Source organism: Dipodomys ordii, unplaced genomic scaffold (assembly GCF_000151885.1).
Source record: "Dipodomys ordii isolate 6190 unplaced genomic scaffold, Dord_2.0 Scaffold20, whole genome shotgun sequence".
Taxonomy (NCBI): domain Eukaryota; kingdom Metazoa; phylum Chordata; class Mammalia; order Rodentia; family Heteromyidae; genus Dipodomys; species Dipodomys ordii.
This window is the reverse complement of record NW_012267236.1, coordinates 8,525,057-8,544,474: the sequence shown is the minus strand read 5'-3', so window position 1 is coordinate 8,544,474 and position 19,418 is coordinate 8,525,057. Positions and strand designations below refer to the sequence as shown.

The 19,418-nt window shown below is 48.6% G+C and overlaps 1 protein-coding gene across 1 annotated transcript in view; it reads right to left on the bottom strand.

Moving 5' to 3' along the window:
* Cib4 (calcium and integrin binding family member 4) overlaps nucleotides 1-19,121 on the bottom strand; it is a 42,690-nt gene extending 23,569 nt beyond the window's left edge. Inside the window, exons 1-3 of the mRNA XM_013013618.1 lie at nucleotides 19,012-19,121; nucleotides 18,597-18,631; nucleotides 10,208-10,304 (exon numbers count right to left, since the gene is read on the bottom strand). Of these exons, the coding sequence (XP_012869072.1) occupies nucleotides 10,208-10,304; nucleotides 18,597-18,631; nucleotides 19,012-19,065 (186 nt within the window). The 5' untranslated portion in view covers nucleotides 19,066-19,121. The remainder of the gene's footprint in view (nucleotides 1-10,207; nucleotides 10,305-18,596; nucleotides 18,632-19,011) is intronic.
* Nucleotides 19,122-19,418: the final 297 nt, after the last annotated feature.

The following is a 19,418-nucleotide window of genomic DNA, read 5'->3' as shown; positions in this document are numbered from 1 at the left end:
TGGGGAATTTGGTGTAAGTTATCCTTTCCGAGGATAGCATCAGTAAGAGGATCCTATCGGTGTGCCCTGTGCACTGGGGGTGGGGGGGGGCAGGCCACAGGGACCACCCCTGCTCTGTAATAGGTTGGCCAGGACAACTCAGACGACCCCCTCAACCTTCCTACAAGACTGATCATTCTCCCTTAACTCTCATAGGAAGAAAGTAGGTGACGAAGAAAAGGTGGCACAAAACCTCATGTGGCCAGGGGACAGGAGACAAGCCCATAAGATGTGGCATGTCAGGAGATGAAAATGGTTAAACTGTGCGCATATGGTAACAAAATGCTCATCCATTCCCTGCCTCCAGACAGACATATGAATGACGGATGGAGCACGTGCCCCTGGACAAGCTGTGGAAAGTTCTAGCCATCACCTCCTTTGAGTGATACCACAGATACAGTCCAAAATCCATGCCCAGTCTAGAACTGCCGCTCAGATAAGAAAAGATAAAACTAGAGCCCAGGGTTTTTCCTGCACTTGCCGAAGCTTTCCTGACTACCTGATGGGAGGTGTAATTGTACCCATTTATATGAAATGGAAACTGAGGCCTGAAGCAAAGCATAGGCATGTCATGGTGAGGCCAGGGGTAGAGGCCAGATCTTGGCCCTCCACGGCTGCCTGCCCAGCCCAGCACAGAGACTGCTTCCTCCATCACTGAGCTTTTTTCTGAAACAACCGCTTAATTCTTTGGCTGAATGTCTAAATAAGGATTTTTGCCAATTCTGAACCCTGCTAACTGATGAAGTTGTCAGAAAAAGATCTAATGATGCTCGAAAATGCAAGGGAACGCGCCAGCTGCCAAATTGCCCTCCCAGTTCTGACTCGGCATTGGGGAGCGGGGCCCCACCCCCTGGGCTGGGCGGGGCTGTGGGGAGCAAGTGCTGGAGGCTGAGATTGGGCCAGGTTCCATCAGCTGGGGCCAGGGTGCTTAACCCTCTTTGTTCTGCTTCCCTGATGTCAATGAGGGACTCCTCCTACATCCCTCAGGTACCTGGCAGATTAAATGAGAAGATGCTTGAGCGACACTGTCAGATGTCAAGACTTGCTGGGAGCTAGGCTGCAGCAGCCAGCTGGCCATCCACGCTTTGTCAAATGGACCCAAGAGCCTGCTGTCCTGGGAGAGCCTACAGCTCCATTTGCGGAGGTGCTGGATCTCTGATCAGTCCCTGGTATTTATTTATCTCAGAGACCCAGCTGCTTCTGTCTGATGGGTGAAAGGCTCAGAGTGACCTCAGGCCCTTGGAGCTAGGGCCTTGGGGTGGGAGCCTGGGAACCTGGGAGCCTGGGTTGGGCCCTAGGTTCTCTCTTCTTTCTCAGTGGAACATTTGTTCCACATGGGGCGTCTGAGCACGAGGGGTGGGGCCGAGCCTGGGGACTTGGGAATCAGACAATTCCCAGGCTGGCCACAGGAGCCAGAGAAGCTGGGTGTCAGGAGCTGGAGGGGCCCTGTGGTTCTAAGCTGGACCAACATACAGATCACCCAGCATCCGGGACACATGCATGCGGCGGGCTGTCTGAGGATGGCTCCCATTAACAAGCACATACACACCTATACCCCCCTCCCACACATATGTAACACCTGTTTGGTGGCCTCGAACTCATCTTCTTCAGGAGATGGAGAAGAACAAACAGAAGTCTAGAGTTCAAGTGTAGCTTTTTGACTGTGTGGCCTTGGGTCAGGCTCTCGAGGGCTCACTGCCTCAGTTTCCTTGTCTGTAGGCTTTGTGAAAAGCCATGTGTCTCACAAGGCAGTGTGTAAAACAACGTGTGACAACGAAGCCTGTGACCCAGGGCTGAGGAATGGAATTACTGTGTCTATCCAATTTGTTGTGTTTCTAGCTCACTGGAGAGAATATCTGAGAGTGGGGGTGGGGGCTCAGGGTGGTGGCCTAAATACAGTCTAAGGATTATCACTGGGCCCAGCTGTCCCTGCCTGGACTGCAGTAGATCAAAGACACCCCCCACCACCACCTGACTCTGCCTCCGGCTGGGTTCTCTGCTGTCTGGCTCAGTGCAGTATAGTTCGAAGGCTTCCCTGGGTACCTGGGAGTTAGAAGGTCAAGCTAGCTTCTCAGCAAGGAATTGAAACTCAGATACAAGGTTTTCTCAAGAGTCCTAAAGGTGGGCCTTGAAACAGGGGGCCCAGGTTCAAGCCTGTCTCAGCTTCTGATGGGCCCTGTTAACCTGTGTGGGTCATACCCATCTGTGGCTTCTTCACTGGTGAAGGTCTGCCCACCCATGGTAGGTAAGGTGGTGGCCATAACGACACCGGGAGTAAGTTGATCCTTAAACATTAAGGAAGACAGGTGGCATGCAGGAACTGCCTCCCTCCCATGCTACCTCCTCTCAGGTGGTCAGGGGATTCAAACCCCAGATATGCCTTCTCCTGTGGAAAAGAGGCTCAGGAACCCAAAGACCTTCGGGAGCCTCTTCCAGCAGGGACTGTTGTTATGTCTGCGCTTTTCCTTGAGCTGGAGATTAGGGGTGGGCATCCAGCGGGGCTGGGTGCTCTGGGGAAGTCTATATGCAGATGTCAAGAGCATCCATCTCTAACCCTGCCTTAGCACAGGACACACTAGAAGGATCTAGATTCCCTTGAAGCCTCTCAGCCTCCTAGGAAAGGGGATGCTGACTGAGCATGTCCTGCGGGGTCCTTCTGGGTCTGTCTAGGAGGGATCACACTCACTCTGAATCCTAGGTCAGACTGTTTGGACCCCAGCTTTTAGCATTAGAGTCCAGCCCCCACGGCTGATGTATTTCCTGCTCTTTCCCCAGAATTCCTGGAGAAGAGGCCTGTAAGGCACAAGACTGACTCAGCGCACAACCCATGAGTAATACATGGTAACTTCTTACAGGTGAGAACAAGGAATGAGCACCTCTTTGCACCCACAGTCTCCACAAAAGCATCTCTCATCCATAGTATTTTATCTCTGATGACCAAAGCAAAGGATGCTCTTGGATGCGAGGTGTGGCCAGGAATGAGGACTGCACGGGGGGCGGGGGGCAGGGCTCTGAGGGTACCAATCAAGTGGAACGTTTGGAGAGTTGGAATGGAGAATAGAAAAGTCGGAGGGTAGCTGTGGTGTGTGTGGAAGAGGAGCAGCTTTGTGCTGTTTTACTGTACATCAGAAACAGTGAACCCTTGCACCTATGCGTGCTCCTCCCTTTTCCCCTCCTCAGCATGCAATGAAATAAAAATGAAGGAGGCAACAATGCTTGATAAGAAATGTACTCATTATCTTGCCCATGTAATTGTAACCCCTCTGTACAGTATTTTCACAATAAAAAAATGAAGGGATTTCTTGGAGGCATAGCCCACAAAAATAGAAAAAGAAATAAAAATGAGAGAAGACTACAACCATGCACTGTGAAGGGAAGCAGACGAATGGGTGGGAAGTGATCAGCAGAGATGAGCAACCTGATCTCCATCTGAAATTCTCCACAGGCTCTGGAAGTGGACACTCAGGAATAAAGATTGGCTCACAGGAGGGCTGCTAGTAAGTGCTGCGAAGCAGACGCTCCATGTTGGGGGTCTACCCTGCCTAATCCCGCTGAATATGGGAGAGTGTTCCTCTGGGGAGAGTACATTTGTACGCTTCTTCAGTGGGGACAATGGATACGGCCGAAGACTGGGGATTGAAGAAAGAAATAGTTGCTGAACTCAGCCTCTTCCACCCCCTTTCCAGACTTAGCTATAGGAGGCTAGCACACAGAACATGACTTCTGGAATTTCTAGAGGATCCTCAGAAATGACCCCCTTGGGTAGCCCTCTAGTGACTCTTGATTGGGAAACAATATCCAGGGGTTTGAGCTCTTTGGCAACTATCCCCAACTCTTAATTCTGAGCATTCAGTTACCAGCTAGCCAAAGAAGGCCTTTGATGTAAAAATCAAGGACCAGGGGCTGGGAAGGTGGCTCAGTGGTAGAACGCTTGCCTTGAGCTTAAGAGCTGAGGGACAGAGCCCAGGGCCAGAGTTCAGGTCCCACAACTGGCAAAAAATAAAAAAATAAAAAAAAATCAAGGACCAAAAGCAGCAAGCAGAAAAGGTACCTTAAAGGAAAGATAGGAGATGCTGTATGCAGGAAAAAGAGGAGGAGGATTCTCTTTTTAAAAGAAAAATTCAGAGAACCAACAGGAGTTCTTAGAAATTAAAATCATGATAGCAGGAGTGAAAAGACCTATGTAAAGTTGGAAGGTCAAATTGAAAAAATTTCCCAGAAAGAAAAACTAAGAGAAGAAGGAAAAAATAGTAAAGATGAAAAGTGAAGGACTAATCTGGGATGCTGAACCTCAGGATAGTAAAGTTACAGAAACATAGAAGAGAAAAACTAATTAAATAAGTAATGAAAAAGAAACATCCCAGAAGTAAAGGGCCTGAGTTTCCAGATGGAATAGCCTTTTGCGTGCCTCACACACAGTGAGAGATCTACAGCAAGGAATACCGGTGGAAATTTCATAAATACAGCAAGCAAAAGAAGAGCTTGCAAGTTTCAGGAAGGAAGGAAGGAAAAGAAAGAGAGAGAGAAAGAAAAGAAAAAGAAAGTCAACTGACAAAAAAATAATCAGGAAATGGAGTGGCTTTGGATTTCTCGGTTCCAATGGTGAGTGCTAAAATGTAGTTGAGTAGTGCTTTCCAAGTTTGGAAGAAAAATGATGTCCAACCTATAATTCAATTCCAGCTAAACTCTCAGTCAAGTGTGAAAGGAAAATGAAGGTATTTTTAGATATTTAAAGTGTCAAAACATTTACTTCCCTGTACCCTTTAAAGAAAGCTACTAAAATGAAGCACCAAAACAAAGGGAGTAAAGGGAGAGAGAGGGGGAGACATACAAGATCCAAGGGGGAGGTGAAAGGAATCTGAGATGACTGGGAAAGAAGATCCCAGGATGGTGACATGCAACTGTTCAAAGTAAAAATGTATCCTTATTTGAGCCAATCAGAAGGCTCCCAAGGGAAGTCTGACTAAGAAAATGAAATGTATAGAAATTTCTCACCTCTGCATGTTTTTGGAGGAGATAGAGACAACTTGTTCAGTTGGTGCTATTTACACAGAAAACTAAGCACAAACAATCATATCATGGGAGATATCCAATAAAAATGTTCAAAAAGAGAGAGCAACCAAATTTGTTTCAAGGCTCAGCTTTGCACAGTACCTACAGCCATAACAACATAAACACTTGCTCAGGTTTGTATATGCAATCGTGACAATACAAAAAACACTTGCTCAAGCATAAGTTTAATTCCCCAAGTTTTATGTTAATAGTACTGAGAAAGTAGAAACTTAACCACACTGTGGTGTTTAGAGGCAAGCCATTTGGGAGGTGATTAATCAGATAAAATTAATTAGGATGATTGAATCCTGATGGCTTTATATGGGGGTGGGGGAGAGACCACACACAGAAGAGACAGACATGCCTCTTACGTCATGTCTTATCTCATGATGAAATGTAGCCAAAGGTAGACTCTTATTAGAACCTGCAGGATACTGTTTGGATTTACAGACTCCAAAACTGAACTAAATGTATTATTTTCTCTATAAAGTAGTCCGCCTCAGGTGTTTTGTTACAAGTAACAAATAGCTGACTAATGCAACACTCAATGATACACTAGTCCACATTATATAGGTACATTGGAAGGATATAAGGCGGGTGTGTAGGATGAGTCTAGGGATAGGGAGAAGATCTAAGTACCTCTGGTGGGAGTCAAAGGCTGAGCTATCAGCAAGGGCAACATAGGGGTTCGCTTTAGAGATGTGGGGGCAAACACAAAAAGAATCAGCTAAGAGCTGAAATGGAAGCCTTGGAAGAGGAGGCACGGAGCCAGCCTTGTAGGACAGCTTCACTCTGTGCATGCAAAATTTCAACCTGAAAAAAAAATTAATTTTAAAGTGACCCTATCATCCCTATCCTTTCTTCTGAGGCTAAATAATTGTCAGGATATTTTTGCTGTCTTTCAGCTTTGGGAGTGATTTCTTTAGAAGCTATTTGAAGCAGATAGGCTGCAGCCCATAAACAAGATTTAGAAAGACCCAGGGTCTGGGCCATGCCCAGATCACCAGCCTGTGGTACCCAGATGGGGCAGTGGAAGGCAGTCAGAGGCCGCAGGCAGGCCTTCTCCCTACCTGCCCTAAGCTCAGGAGCCCGGCTTCAGGCCGTGCAGAGGTCATCCCTGGTAGACACAAGGACACTCTGGGCCTGGAAACTGGAAACCTGAGTCACATCATGCCACACTCATCATGTTTACAGAAAGCATGATCATTATGTACAGGAACAGAAACATTGAGCTAATTGACTTTTAAAGACATCAAATACAGCAGACAAACAGAACATAGAAACTCCGCGTGTGAAAGAGGCACTGTGTCCCAACCCAGCAGGTGCCCTTGTCAACAGTCTGTTCCCCACCCCACCCCACCACCACCACCACCCTCTTCCACCCAGAACCTTCTCACGCCTCACTCTCAGTAAAGGGCAGACCCTTCTTCATTTCATAAACCCCCGTTTTCCATGAAGAACCCAAGTTAAGAAAACAGAACTTTCTTCCCAGACCACTCAAGCCCCTGAGCCAAGTCTCTAGAGCTCCCTAGGGCCCGGTTCTCTAAGCAAGTTCCAGAGAAGGCTCTGGGTAATGGTGAGTCATGAGGCTCCCATCCCTGGGCCGCCGAGAAGACAGGCCCACCCTGGGCTGCACCTTCCAGGAAGTCTCTCCTGGCTTCTTCTGGGAAGCAAATGTTCTGCCTATCCCAGAGTTGGGAAGACAGGGACAGGGACTTGAGACTTAGGGGTAAGTCCTCCCAGACAAGGCCGAGAGCCAGTGGCAAAGTTACTGACAACCAGTGACAAAGGGAGGAAAAATTAAGGACAAAAGAGGATATGTTTAGAAAGAACTGTGGTGTTTTGTTTTGTTTTGTTTTCCTTCCTGGGGTGCGACGCTTCTTATGCCTTTGTTTTAAAATCAACACCTTTTAAAACTGAAATGTTGGTGATTCTGGATGACATCTTTTTTTTCCAATGTCCTTACCTGGCAAAATTGAAAGTTGATACCTCTAGTCCCTCCTCGAGAGAAATTTTGTTTCTGGAATAAATATGTCTGAGAGAGATCATGGTTGACATAAAAGAAAATCAAGACCCCCTCGGGGGCCAGAGCCACAGGTTCCAAGGGACAGGAGGCACCCGGCATTTCTCCCTCCCTGTAGACAGTTCTAATCATTAGAAAAATGTCTGCTTGTACATTTGAGAAATCTGCACTGTCCTTGAGCCTGGAAGGACACCTAGACCACCTGGAGCCAGGTCTTTGCTCTTCCAAGGCCAAAGACAGCCATCTGCCTACCGGAAAACAGGATCTGCCCCCCTGTGCCCCACCTCCACCCTTCCAGCTTTCTCCGGATGACTAGGGTGTATCTGCTCCTCTGTCATCGTCCCGTCCTCCCCTCTCCCCTCTCTCCCCCTCTCCCTCCCCAGCTTTAGGCTTATCCCTCTTGTGGAGTCATTGCCCAAGATCACACAGCCAGCAAGTGAATTCAAACCCAGACCCTGCACTCCTGGACTGGTGATACCCTGTCCCCAACCTCTCTACATGGGGCAATGGCTCCAGGTCTTCAATTCAAGAGATGGTTCTAGTAGTTTTAGATCAGTTGGAAAAGCAACAACAATAGCACAAAACACAACCACAAACTACTAGAGGAAACCGGAAATGCAAGACACTAACAAATTGTCATGGAAGAAGTTCAAAGGAAATAGGCCTTGGCTTATTAGGTCATGGCTGACAGCCTTTGAAGTGAACTAATGGATAGGTTTTCCCTTAGTTTGGCTCTTCTGTGTTCTCTACAATGAACTGGCCTTCATTTATAAAAACAGAGTAAAATGATAGTAAAATGATGATCCTTTAGGAAGGTCAAACAAGAAAAGCAAAATTCAATTTATGTTGCCCAAGACTCAACTTCCTAGACATTCTTCAATGAACGAGAACTCTAAAGAAGTCCTGAGGTCTCAGCTCTACCCTGGGGCTGACCTCACTTCATCTGCCCCTCACCTGTTCTTCTGGAGCCCTGTTGCCCCATCCCCATTGGGCTTCTGCCCCTGAAACAGGGAGGAGCAGACCCAGTATAAAGGAGGAGGCAGAGGAAGACAGTTCACCCTGGCTGGGTCCCCTGTTTAGTACATGTGAAACATGCAGAATGTTGGTTAGGGTTTCTCCTATGGGGTTCAATACACAGCCTCTAAGCCTTCAGGGGCAAGACTAGAGCTAAATAAGGGGTTTGGAGCCACTAAGACCCTCCCTGCCAGCCCTCTAGGGTTGGCCTTTCCCCTGGAACCTCCCAGACACATAATCAGTGCTCAGCCAAGGCCTGGGCAGAAGTAGGAGCCCACAGGAGAGTCCCACAGGATTCCTGGGGCAGGATGGTGTTGTCTCTACCACCCACAGCCATAGGTAAGTTTGACTTTTTGGACCTCAGCAAGGTGGGAAATACCTTGAAATGACTACACCGAGTGGTCTCGAGATTTCTTTCCAGCCTTAAAACATTCAGAGACTAAGGCACTAACCAGTGACCCCACCCCTTACCCTTGGATAGACAGAAGCTCCCCATCTAGTCTTGCCTCTTTGGCTACCTCAATCTGAGTTGATTTAGGGCACTCCTAATATCTCACATGCCTGAACTTGAGTGGGTACAGGGTGATTTCATATGGTTGCTGAGACATAGTGGTGGTCAGCACACCTGTCCTGAGAGTGGCCTCCACTATCATCTCTATTTCAAGCCCAGCTTTGTGTTTTTCTGTCCCGTCTCTGTCTGTGCCCCTGAATAAGGCCTGTGACTTGGGAGTCACGTAGCCATTGGTTGAATAATTCTGTATGTCCCCACATCATGTCTCCCCCTCAGGAGCCAGCCCATCCTCCATGGCCCGGGGCCTCTTCCTTGCATGGACCTCAACCTGTTCCAGACAGGAAGGAAGGTGGGCTCTCATTGCACAATGACAAACTCAAATCATTATTCCACCAAGATCTGAATGACAAATAGGGAAGTCTGACAGAGCCGTGATTTGTGAACCTGACATCGCTTCTTGGGATGTACAAATTTTAATTAAAATCTCAGGAGCGACTGGGGAGTCCTTTTAATGTGTACATCTAGACTCGGTCAGGCCACCATGGGGGGAGGCCAGGGCCTCAGCCTAACAGGGACAAAGGCTCAGTGACTGTCTCTAATGGACTGGAAGGCAGGCAGGATCTGCTCTGGCTACTCCTTCACTCCACCCATTTTATAGAGAGCAGTTCAAGACCCAGGGAAGTGGCTCACACAAAGATGTATCCATATCAAGGGCATAGTGTGTGTGTGTGTGTGTGTGTGTGTGTGTGTGTGTGTGTGTGTGTCCCATCTGTCATCTATCCTGGGTATTCAGAATGTAGGATTCAACCCAGGAAAAGGAGAGAGGGCCAAGAGACTGCAAGTATTTGACTCACCTTCTATCCAATGGAAGCCCTGGCACAAGGCAGTCTGGCTAAGCCAGGGCAGAGATGAAGAGAGGTTGTCAAGAACAGAAAGCAAAAGGGTCCTTACTTTTCTGGCTACACCCAGGGAAGTTAGAAGGTGGGTTGGGAAGACAGTTCCCTGGCTCCAAGTCTTGCATGTCCTGGATTCTCAGAAAAGAACCTGAGAAGGACTAGAGAGAGCTGGGTAGATGGCCCAATGTGGCTCCCTGACTTCCTAAGGCTCTGACAGCCCTGTGTGGGACCCAAATCTTCCCACCCTCACCCTGGTTTGGGGCACAAAGCATAACAGAAGGAAGGAGCTGGTACAGGGGTCTCTGGGGTGATGGAGTGAAGTAAATGGTGAGCAGCAGAGGTTCACAGGCAGGCCTGGGAATGGGGTGAGCAGAGCCAGCCTGAGCTTCTAGCTGAGGCCACATCTCCAGCTGTGAAACCTGGCTGAGTGGCACACACGGCTCCTAGGCCTCACCTGTGATACAGCAATGGTGAGCACCCCTATCCTGCCAGATCTGATAGGAGATGGAGGGCAAATAGAAGCATGTAAGAGAGCCTCTGGAGCCTACATCCTGCTGGGAGGTGCCAGGCCCCCTGAACATTCCTCAGCATTGAGGACCCACCTAATCCCACCCCTGCCACATCTCCCTCACCCGTTAGTCCCCATGACACTGGCCCCTGCCCTGGACTCACCCTCAAGGCCGGCAGGGAGCTGATCTGCTCCATGGTCAGTGTGGCCTCCTTGTAGCACTTTCCCACAGGGCAGAGCTTCAGGAAGGTGTCATGGATGCTGAGGAGAGAGGCAAGAGGAGACATGCTGGGTGTGTGGAGTAGGCAAAGGGGCTAGTCAGCCTCTCTCCCATGTGGGAGCATCCTTTTTAGAGGAAGGGAACTGAAGATGAATTGATGTGGAAAGGGGGGACAATAGCCAGGCATGGTGGCATACACCTGTGAATCAGCTATGAGGGAGGCAGAGATGGGGAGGATCAAGGTTTGAGGCTTGCCCCAGGCAAAAATGAGATCCTATTTCAAAAATAACTGAAGCAAAAAGAGCTGGAGGTGTGATTCAATGGTAGAGTACCTGCGGAGCAAGTACAAGGACCTGGATTCAGACTCCAGGAACACCTTTTTTTTTTAAGCCCACAATAAATCTTTCCACTATTCTAGAGACATCCCAGAGCCCTCTGGGGTTCACAGAACATCTCAGGATGCAAAAATAAACCCAGCAGAAGGAGAGGTGACCAGCTGTGCTCCACCACCTGGAACACACTCCTCAAGTGATTGTTCTAGAATGCCACAGCTGGCAGGTACTTCGGTGATGGCTCAGTCCAATCCCATAGGCACCAGTGGAGAAGCTGGGATCCCTGTCCTGGCTATGCACCCACCCCCATCGTCAGCACAGAGGCAACTCAATCCTGGTGAGCCAGGATCAGAACCTTTGTCCTGGCAGCTCATAGATGTGCCAGCCCACTGGCAGCAAATGGTCCCAGTAAAACATAGAACTGAATGGTTTCAAGTCCTCCTGGCTCTCTGCTGGGCTCCATACTAGCACTAGTGGAATCTGCAGAGGGTAAAATGGCTCTGTAATCCCAGAGAAGAAAAGAACAGAAGGGAACGCTATCCTAGGCTACTAGAAGATGTCCCTCACACCCCATCCTGGACACGAGTCCTGGTCTACCAACAGACTCTTGGATATACAAAACCACGTACCAGACAGCCAGTGGAGAAGAGAGGATAATGCCTAGGATCCTGGAGATCATACACTTCTCCCTGCATGACTGTGTGACCTTAGGAAACTTGGTTATCGCTTCTGAGCCTTTGTCTCATCATCGGGATAAAGGGTGATTAATATGTCTTTTGGAGGGCTGTGGTACAGTTCAGTATGAGCAAGAGGACTCTGTGTGTAGGTGTGCACATTAATCGTGTGTGTGTGTGTGTGTGTGTGTGTGTGTGTGTGTGTGTGTGTGCACATTAACCTTACTGAGTGCCAAGAGACAAGTAATTAAATCAAACTAATTCACACTCAGGAGTGAGTGACTAAAAGCTCCCTCAATATCATTCCCTGTATGGGTTTGGTAAATTCAATTGACCTTTTGGTTGGTGCAACTGAGGGACACATGAGCAGTGAAGAACTATGGAGGGAGACCTTATGTCAGAGATTCAGAGGTAGAGGAGGAGGCTCCCCCAGAGCCCCAGAGCCTGCCTCCAGCCGCTCATCTTGTCACAGCTCACTGACTAGAAAACATCCTGTCGATCTCTGCCATGGGAGAGTGGAAAGAAAACAAGCTGTGGTTCTGTTTGCCCACTGCCCTGCCCAGCTCTGCACCCCAGGAGGTTGAACTCTCCCAACCGCATGCAGTCCATTCCCTCGCCCTTAGCCTTCCAGAAGGCCATGAGAGAGGGGTCAGGATCCATCCTGTGTCCTCTCAGGCTCAAGGGAGGCTCTGGCCATATCTGTGTCCTTCCTGCTCAGGCCCTAGGGGCCAGCTGCCACCTCCACTCTCAGCTGGGTACCTCCGGCCCAGGGTTGATGATGGTGGATCAGCCCTCAGCCCTCGGCCTCTGAAGATTTCCTTCTCTCCATTTCACCTTCCAGGACCCCTTGACCTGCGTGGCTTTCACTTTCCTTATGTGCAAAGGAGATTGTGGTCCCTGCCTTGTCTGCTTCCTGCTGGGAGGAGATAGATCAAGTGGACAGACACATTCAGATCCTGTCCATCTACTATTAGCTGTGTGACCACAGGCAAGTTGTTGCACTTCTCTGTGGATTCTGATTTTGACCATCTAATGGGAGGCAATCATGTCTGAACGGCACTGGCTGGCTCAGGGAGGGTCTGGGGGATGAATAGGAACTGAAATGTTTCATGACACTCAGGGACAGTGCCACAGCCCTGCTGGCCTCATGGAGGGACCCCCGCACTGTCATCAGAGGCTCCCTGGAAGTTAGGGTAGGGGGACACCCTGTCCTGGAGGTGTTGGGATGGGAGGTGGGCCGTGCAGGTCACAGGAGGCAAGGACAGCCATCTCCGCTGGTGACTCTAGTGGCCTCTAAGGAGCCTGGCAAGTGGGGAATGGCTGAATGCACCAATAGGAACCTACTGTCATTGTCATTGTTGGAACTGCTGGAGTAGTGATCTCACACACACACACACACACGCACACACATACACACAAAGCAGCAGGCCATTTTTGCTGGTTTACTAACAGTTCTCTCAGGTAATGTGCCCCAGATGACTGTACCTACTGTCCCCACTGGGAAGGACCACCAAGAGTGCTTGCTGCATGATCCTGCCCTCGTGGGCATTCCTCATCTTTCCTGACAATCCTGCAGGGCAAGCACCGCTATTGCCCTTACAGAAGAGGAAACTGAAGGTGTTGGAGGGGAAGTGACTTGCATAGGGCCACATGGTAGTAGTGTTACAGCCAGGACCACCGACACCAAAGCTCTCTACCAGGAGTCCAAGGAAGAAGCACCAAGGGAAAGAGGACCAGCTTCCCTCACCATCCCTCTCCACGTGCCAGATGCATTCACATCCACGCAGACTTCTGTGACAGATGGGGTGATCTTTCCTACATACAGATGGGTAAACTGAGGACCAGAGAGTGTGTGCAAGAGACAGTAGAGGAATGATCCTAAAACAGCTTCTTTGGGCTGTGCTGCCCACCTCCTGAAGTGTCTGTCCTCCCCCTTGCAGGCAAGTGAGATTCTTGTTTCCTCCAAAGCCTCTAAGGCTAGAGCGCTGCCCAGACTCCATGCCTTTCCAAGCAGTCATGGGACTGGCTGCCGGCAGACAAATCCTGGCTGCATCACAGCTGCCACAAAATGTTCTCCTCCTCCAAATATGGATCAGCTGACTCTAAATGGAACTCCGAGTTAATCACTAATGGACTCAAAAGTCAAAGCCATTTGAGAAACTCACACATTCAAGCCTGCCAGCAGCCAAGCAGCCCGGGCGTGGCTCACTTCCACCCTGGACTCAGAGATTAAGAAAGGCTCTACAAGGCTGACCACCACCCCCAACTCTGCAAGTGACCTGGAACCCACCATGCCCCTCACAGGCCTCCGTTTCTCCTCTACAATGAAATCTCAGTGAATCCCATCCCCACTCCCACTCCCTCCGGTTTAGGGCATCCATCATTCTAGCTTTCTTATTCACCTCTTTGTCTTTGAGACTCCTGAGTTCAGAGTTTCCCAATTGGAATCATGTATGAGTTTGTAGAAAGATCTTGTGACCCCCTAGCCTAGACCCTGGCCTAGCCTCCTAGACCCTGGACAGGACCTAGGTATCTACAGGTTGCAACCACAAAACCAACATGGATTCAATGCAAGTTGGGTTTCCACTCCTCTGGTCCTCATCTGGGCTCAGCAATCTAGGATTCTCCCCAAGTCCCCGAGTCAGCAATCTATTGCCCTATGGTCTGGCCTGGGAATCTTTCTAAATGGCCCTTTGTGAGACCGGAAATATAGCTTGTCATCTCCTGCTCTGCTTCTTCCAAGCTGTGTGACCTTGGGAAAAATCACTGCATTTCTCTGAGCCAGTTTCCTTATTTTCAGAAAGAGATAATAGTCCCAGGATGATGACAGCTTCCACAACTCCCGCACTGAGTCGTGTGCCAGGCATTGCTCACACGATGACATGGATCCCGTCATCTCTCTGTCCTCCCGATGACTTTGAGAGATTAGGTGCTATGACTCATCTTACACGGGTTTCTAAGTACAGAAACTGAGGCTCAGGAGAGTAAGACACTCAACCCAGTCATACAGCTAGTGAGTGTGGGAGCTAAGCCTCAAATTCAAGCTTTTGACTTCTACAAAGTAACCGTAACACTCTACCTGCTGACCTCCACATGCTCTGGGAGGGGGTCCTCCCATTAACTTCTGGGTCAGAAGTTAATGGCTGGCCAAGACACAATGTGGAGATTGTGTTAGGGGTCTCCAGGGTGCAACGAAGAAAAAGTGACCTTGTTAGGATCCAGTGGTAGTTCACTTGCCTAGTATATATGAGACCTTGGGTTTGATTCCCTGTAAGGAGAGGGGAGGGAAGGGGAGGGGAGGGAAGGAGAATTAAGGACAGGAGAGGAGAGGAGAGCAGAGCAGAGCAGAGCAGACTAGGCAGGAGCTAGGAGTGAAGCTTTATGCCCCTCAAGCAGCCCCATTCTCAACCCAAAGCAGGGCAGGAGAAATTCTTGCATGGAACAGAGTTAATGCAGAGAGTTCCACCCAAGCCTGGCCAGCAGGGCCAGAGGGCTCTAGATCAGGCTGCGTCCATGAAGCCACCTGTGTTCTCTTTATGGACCCAGCCAGAAGGGTCTGAGCTCCTAAGAGGCTTCTGGGAAGTAAGGGCTTCTGGAACATCCAAGAAACTGGATGCCAGAGAAAGCCTTGAAGCTTAGACTGAAAGGGATCAAGCTTTCACAGAGGGAAAGAAAAGTCCCACAGGCTGGAATTTTAGGTTTCACAGAAGCAGCCATGTGTCTGTCATACATAGTCTGCTCTCCCCAGAGGGATCTGGGATCCACAGATCTAAAGACCTGGGCTGGCCTATGACCTTGTGTGGATCACAGCTTCTGTCTACTACTCCCTTGGACACTTTTTCCCCTCATGAACAAAGCTCTGTCCAACCTTGTTATCATCCAGGCCACGTTTCTCTGTCACATTCATAGGAAAATTACAACCTATTATCAGATGTCATATAGTAAAATTGTTGGAAGCTGACCGAGGCAGGAAAGTCTGTTAAACAATTAGCTCCACTAAACTACTAAAAAAAAAAAGCCAGAAGTGGAACTGTGGTTCGAGTGCTAAAGTAACAGCCTTGAGCAAAAGCAGCTCAGGAACCCGCAGCCAGGCCCTGAGTTCAAACCCCCACGTGTATCTAATAGCATTCTCTCTGTGTGTATCAGTTTAGCTTTCCAAAGCAATACAGTTAAACAGGCTAACAGCACAGTTTATGCTATAAAGTTTATAAGTAAAATGGCCAATCCCAGCACTCCACACCACCTCTCTACCCCTCTTCTCAAAGGCAACATTTTACAAACATCTTACTAGTCTTCTTGGCTTTTCACTTAATAGTTGCATAGTATTTCTGTATATCATGCTGGTACTGCCAATTGTCAACACAATTAAAGACATTATTATGTGACATCCTCCAATAAAAACAGGATTTATTTTCCTCCATGTCTCCTTTCTCCAACCTCCCAATATAAAATAATTTGTGTGAATTGATATTCACTGTACATTACTATTCTGAATAATTGTTATTAAAAACATTACTCACAACTAAGCTCCCTAAGTGTCACAAGATTACTTTTTTTTTTCAGTACAGGGGTTTGAACTCAGGACCCTGAACTTGCTGGGTAGGCACTCTACCACTTGAACTGCTCATTTTATATTGGTTATTTATTCGTCTCATTTCATGTCCTAATCAGCCTGAACTATGATCATTCTATTTGTGACACCCATGTGACTAGGATGACAGACACCACTGCACCCAGCTATTTTTCTTACTTTGTCCCTTGGGATCACAGGTGCATGCTACTGGGCCTATTCATTGCTGGAGATAGGTAGTTTCAAAAAGTGTTTTGTTGTTGTTTGGTTTTGTTTTTTGGTCCAGACTAGCCATGAACCACAATTCCCTGATCTCCACCTTCCCCAAGTATCTAGAATTACAAGCTTGATTACTAGCCCTGCTACAATTTCTTTCTTGCAAGTCTTTTTTTTCCAGGAGTTGATACTCAGGTTCCTGGACCTCTCTGGGTGCTTCATCCTATCACCCCAACCCTAGAGCAATTTGGCTTAGCTAACTCTGTATCATGTGTCTATATGCTTTGCACTTTTTACAGTTTTGTTGGCTTTTCTCGTCTACTACTGATCTCTTAGGTTCTTTTTGTCCTTATGGTTTCTTTTTCTTTTAATTCTCTACTCTTAATAGAGAAAACAGAGATAGAAGCTATTGTGTTTTCCATGTTAACTGGAAGCCCCTAAATTTACTCTCTGAATGTAATCATTTGCTTTGGCCTTCTCATATTATTATTGGAATATAAACTCGGGGTCTTGTGTTCTTGCTTATGGCTGGTGTTCTTCCACTTGAACCATGCCTTCAGTTTTGACTTTTTGCTGGAGTCTCACAGACTTGTCTCACCAAACCACAGTCTTCCAGGTCTCACCCTCCTGAATAGCTAAGATTGCAGGCGTGAGTCTCTGATTCCAAGTGCTCTTCTTTTTTCTAAGGTCAGAATCCCATTGACTTGTCTATGAGCATTGATGCAAGCAGAGGGTCATGCAAAGTGCCTTTCCTATTTTGAAGCATGGGAATGTTCAAGCATCTCCAGGCCTTACCACTTGTTGCACATCCTCAGTTGCTTCCCAGGCCATGGTCTGAACAGACCACCTTAAGACCTGGATGGATAGCTCAGGAGGGAGGAGTTCCTGAGGCTGGCTTTTTTCCTCAGAAGACTAATACAGAGCAAAGGAGAGGAGGGGAGAAGGCAATGTTCGAGAAAAGAATCCCAGATATCTCCCATACTCCTCCCTCTTCTCAGGTACTCATTATCACCAGCAAACCTGCCACTAACACATTCATCCTTGGGGTCCAAGGATACTATTCAAAGGTGCCAGGTATGGAAAGGAGCCTGACCATGTTCTATTGATGAGAGGACAAACCAATGAAACCTCTGTAAGGACCCTCGTCATGCTATCAGCTTTTAAATACATCTGCTCCTTTCCTAGCACTTTTGTTTCTTTGTGGATTTTTTTGTTTGGTTTGGGGTTTTTTGTTTGTTTGTTTGTTTGTTTGTTGCAATACTAGGGTTTGCACTTACTAAGCAGAAATTCTACTATGTTTTGCTTTCGTTATTTTTCTGATATATCTAACACTTTTGCCTAGGCCAACCTCAGACCATGACCCTTTAACTTCTGCTTCTCATGTAGCTGGGTTATAAACATAAGCAACTGCATCTGGCTTTTTTTTAACTTTTTTTTTTTGGTTAGTCATGGGGCCTGAACTCTGGGCCTGGGCGCTGTCCCTCAGCTCTTCAGCTCAAGGCTAGCGCTCTACCACTTGAGCCACAGTGCCACTTTTGGCTTTTTCTGCTTATGTGGTGCTGAGGAATCGAACCCAGGGCCTCAGGCATGCAAGGCAAGCGCTCTACCACTGAGCCACCTTCCCAGCCCCTGGAAACTCTTATCTCCACTAAACTACCCAAAAGCCAGAAGTGGGGCTGTGGCAAAAGCGGAAGAGCTCTAGCCTTGAGCAAAAAAAATATCTCAGGGATAGCATCCTGGCCTTGAGTTTAAGCCCCAGGACCAGCACAGACACAGACACAGACACAGACACAGACAGACACAGACACACAGACACAGACACACACACACACACACACACACACACACACATACACACACACAAGGGAAACAGCACAATCCTGGGTTCCCTGGTCTCTGGAGCTCCTTGTGACCTATTTGTACATGGGGAGTCTCATACTTGTGGCCTCCAGGCTAGACATGGGGTAGGGGTAGGTTTAGTTCAAGCCAAGAGGATGAGGGGAGGAAAAGGGACCCCAAGTCTAAATGGTCTCCCCACCTTTACCCAAAACTTCCTGGTGTGAGAATAGGGCCTTTGGCCACTCACCCATGAGCCCAGTGCCTTCATGATGTCTCTCTCATACACAGCAATCCCTAGAAAGAGCCCTGGAGGGAAAGTCTCAGAGACAGGCTGAGAGTCAATGATGCATCCAAGTTCCCCAGCCAGTGGGTGACTGGGATGGGCATCAGCCCTACGATTCCTAAGCCTTTACTCTTTCCACATTATCCCAAAGAAGCCCTGCCAGCTCTATGACACTAGGAAGAAGTCCTGTCTTGGGTGGCCGAGAAGACATCATAGCCCGAGCCTGATGTTGCTCTAGTTGCAGCAAGGCCTCGGGACTGGCATCCTTCTCTGCCTACTGTCCAACTACAGCCCCAGGGCTGTATAGCTCTGAGCAGGGACTACATTCAGAGACCAAAGTGAGGCTGTATCGGAGAAGACCCCAGCTTGGGCTGGGGTGGGGGAAAAGAAAGAAAGGGATAGCAAGGTCTTCTACTTACCACAGGATTTCATTTCTGGTCAGGAAAGTCAGAGCCTGGAACAAATCAAAGAGGTGACCTGACACTTAGTCCAGCCCCTTCCTGGCTCCTTAGGGAAAAGGGAGTGGGGAGCTGCAGGGCAGGGGTGGAAAAACCCTGCTCTCATCTCATAGATGGGAAATGGAGACACTCCAGACTGAGGTAGGGAATGTCTGAGAAGGGCAGAGGAGGAAATGGTGCCCTCCCCTTCTCCCTGTCATGGCAAGAGGCATAGCAGCACAGAGACGAGATAAGAAGCAGAGCCCAAGCCTGGGCTCTGGAGCAGGAGACGCTGGGGGAAGGAAGCAGGAAGACTGCTCTAGAACCATGTAGGAGTTCTTGCCTTCGCCCCACCTGTCCTGGGAAGCCCCCAGCATTTCTGGCCTGACCTACCCACCTGGTACTCTTCCAGGTCTTCCCAGTGCATCTGGTACCTCAAACACTGCCCCATGCCAACCCCAGCCTCTGTCCTGCCAGCAACAGAACCTCAACCCAAGGGCTCATCAGTTGCTACAACCACTGGATCCAGTTGCCATGGTGACCTGCATTCTACCTTTTGCCCCTGAGTTGGCAGAAGTTGTTCCAGAGTTCTTTTGATTCCCCTGGGCTAAGAGACATCATCCTTAAAACAACAAATGGAAGGGAAGCACAATAACAGCCTTGAGAGACATGCTGTTGGCTCAGGAGTCACCCTGCCTGGGATCGAATCCCAGATCTGCCACATGATGACTATGTAGCCAAGGGCAAGCTACACAGCCCGTGCCCTCATCAGTGAAGTGGGGATGATAACCCAAGGACTGCGAT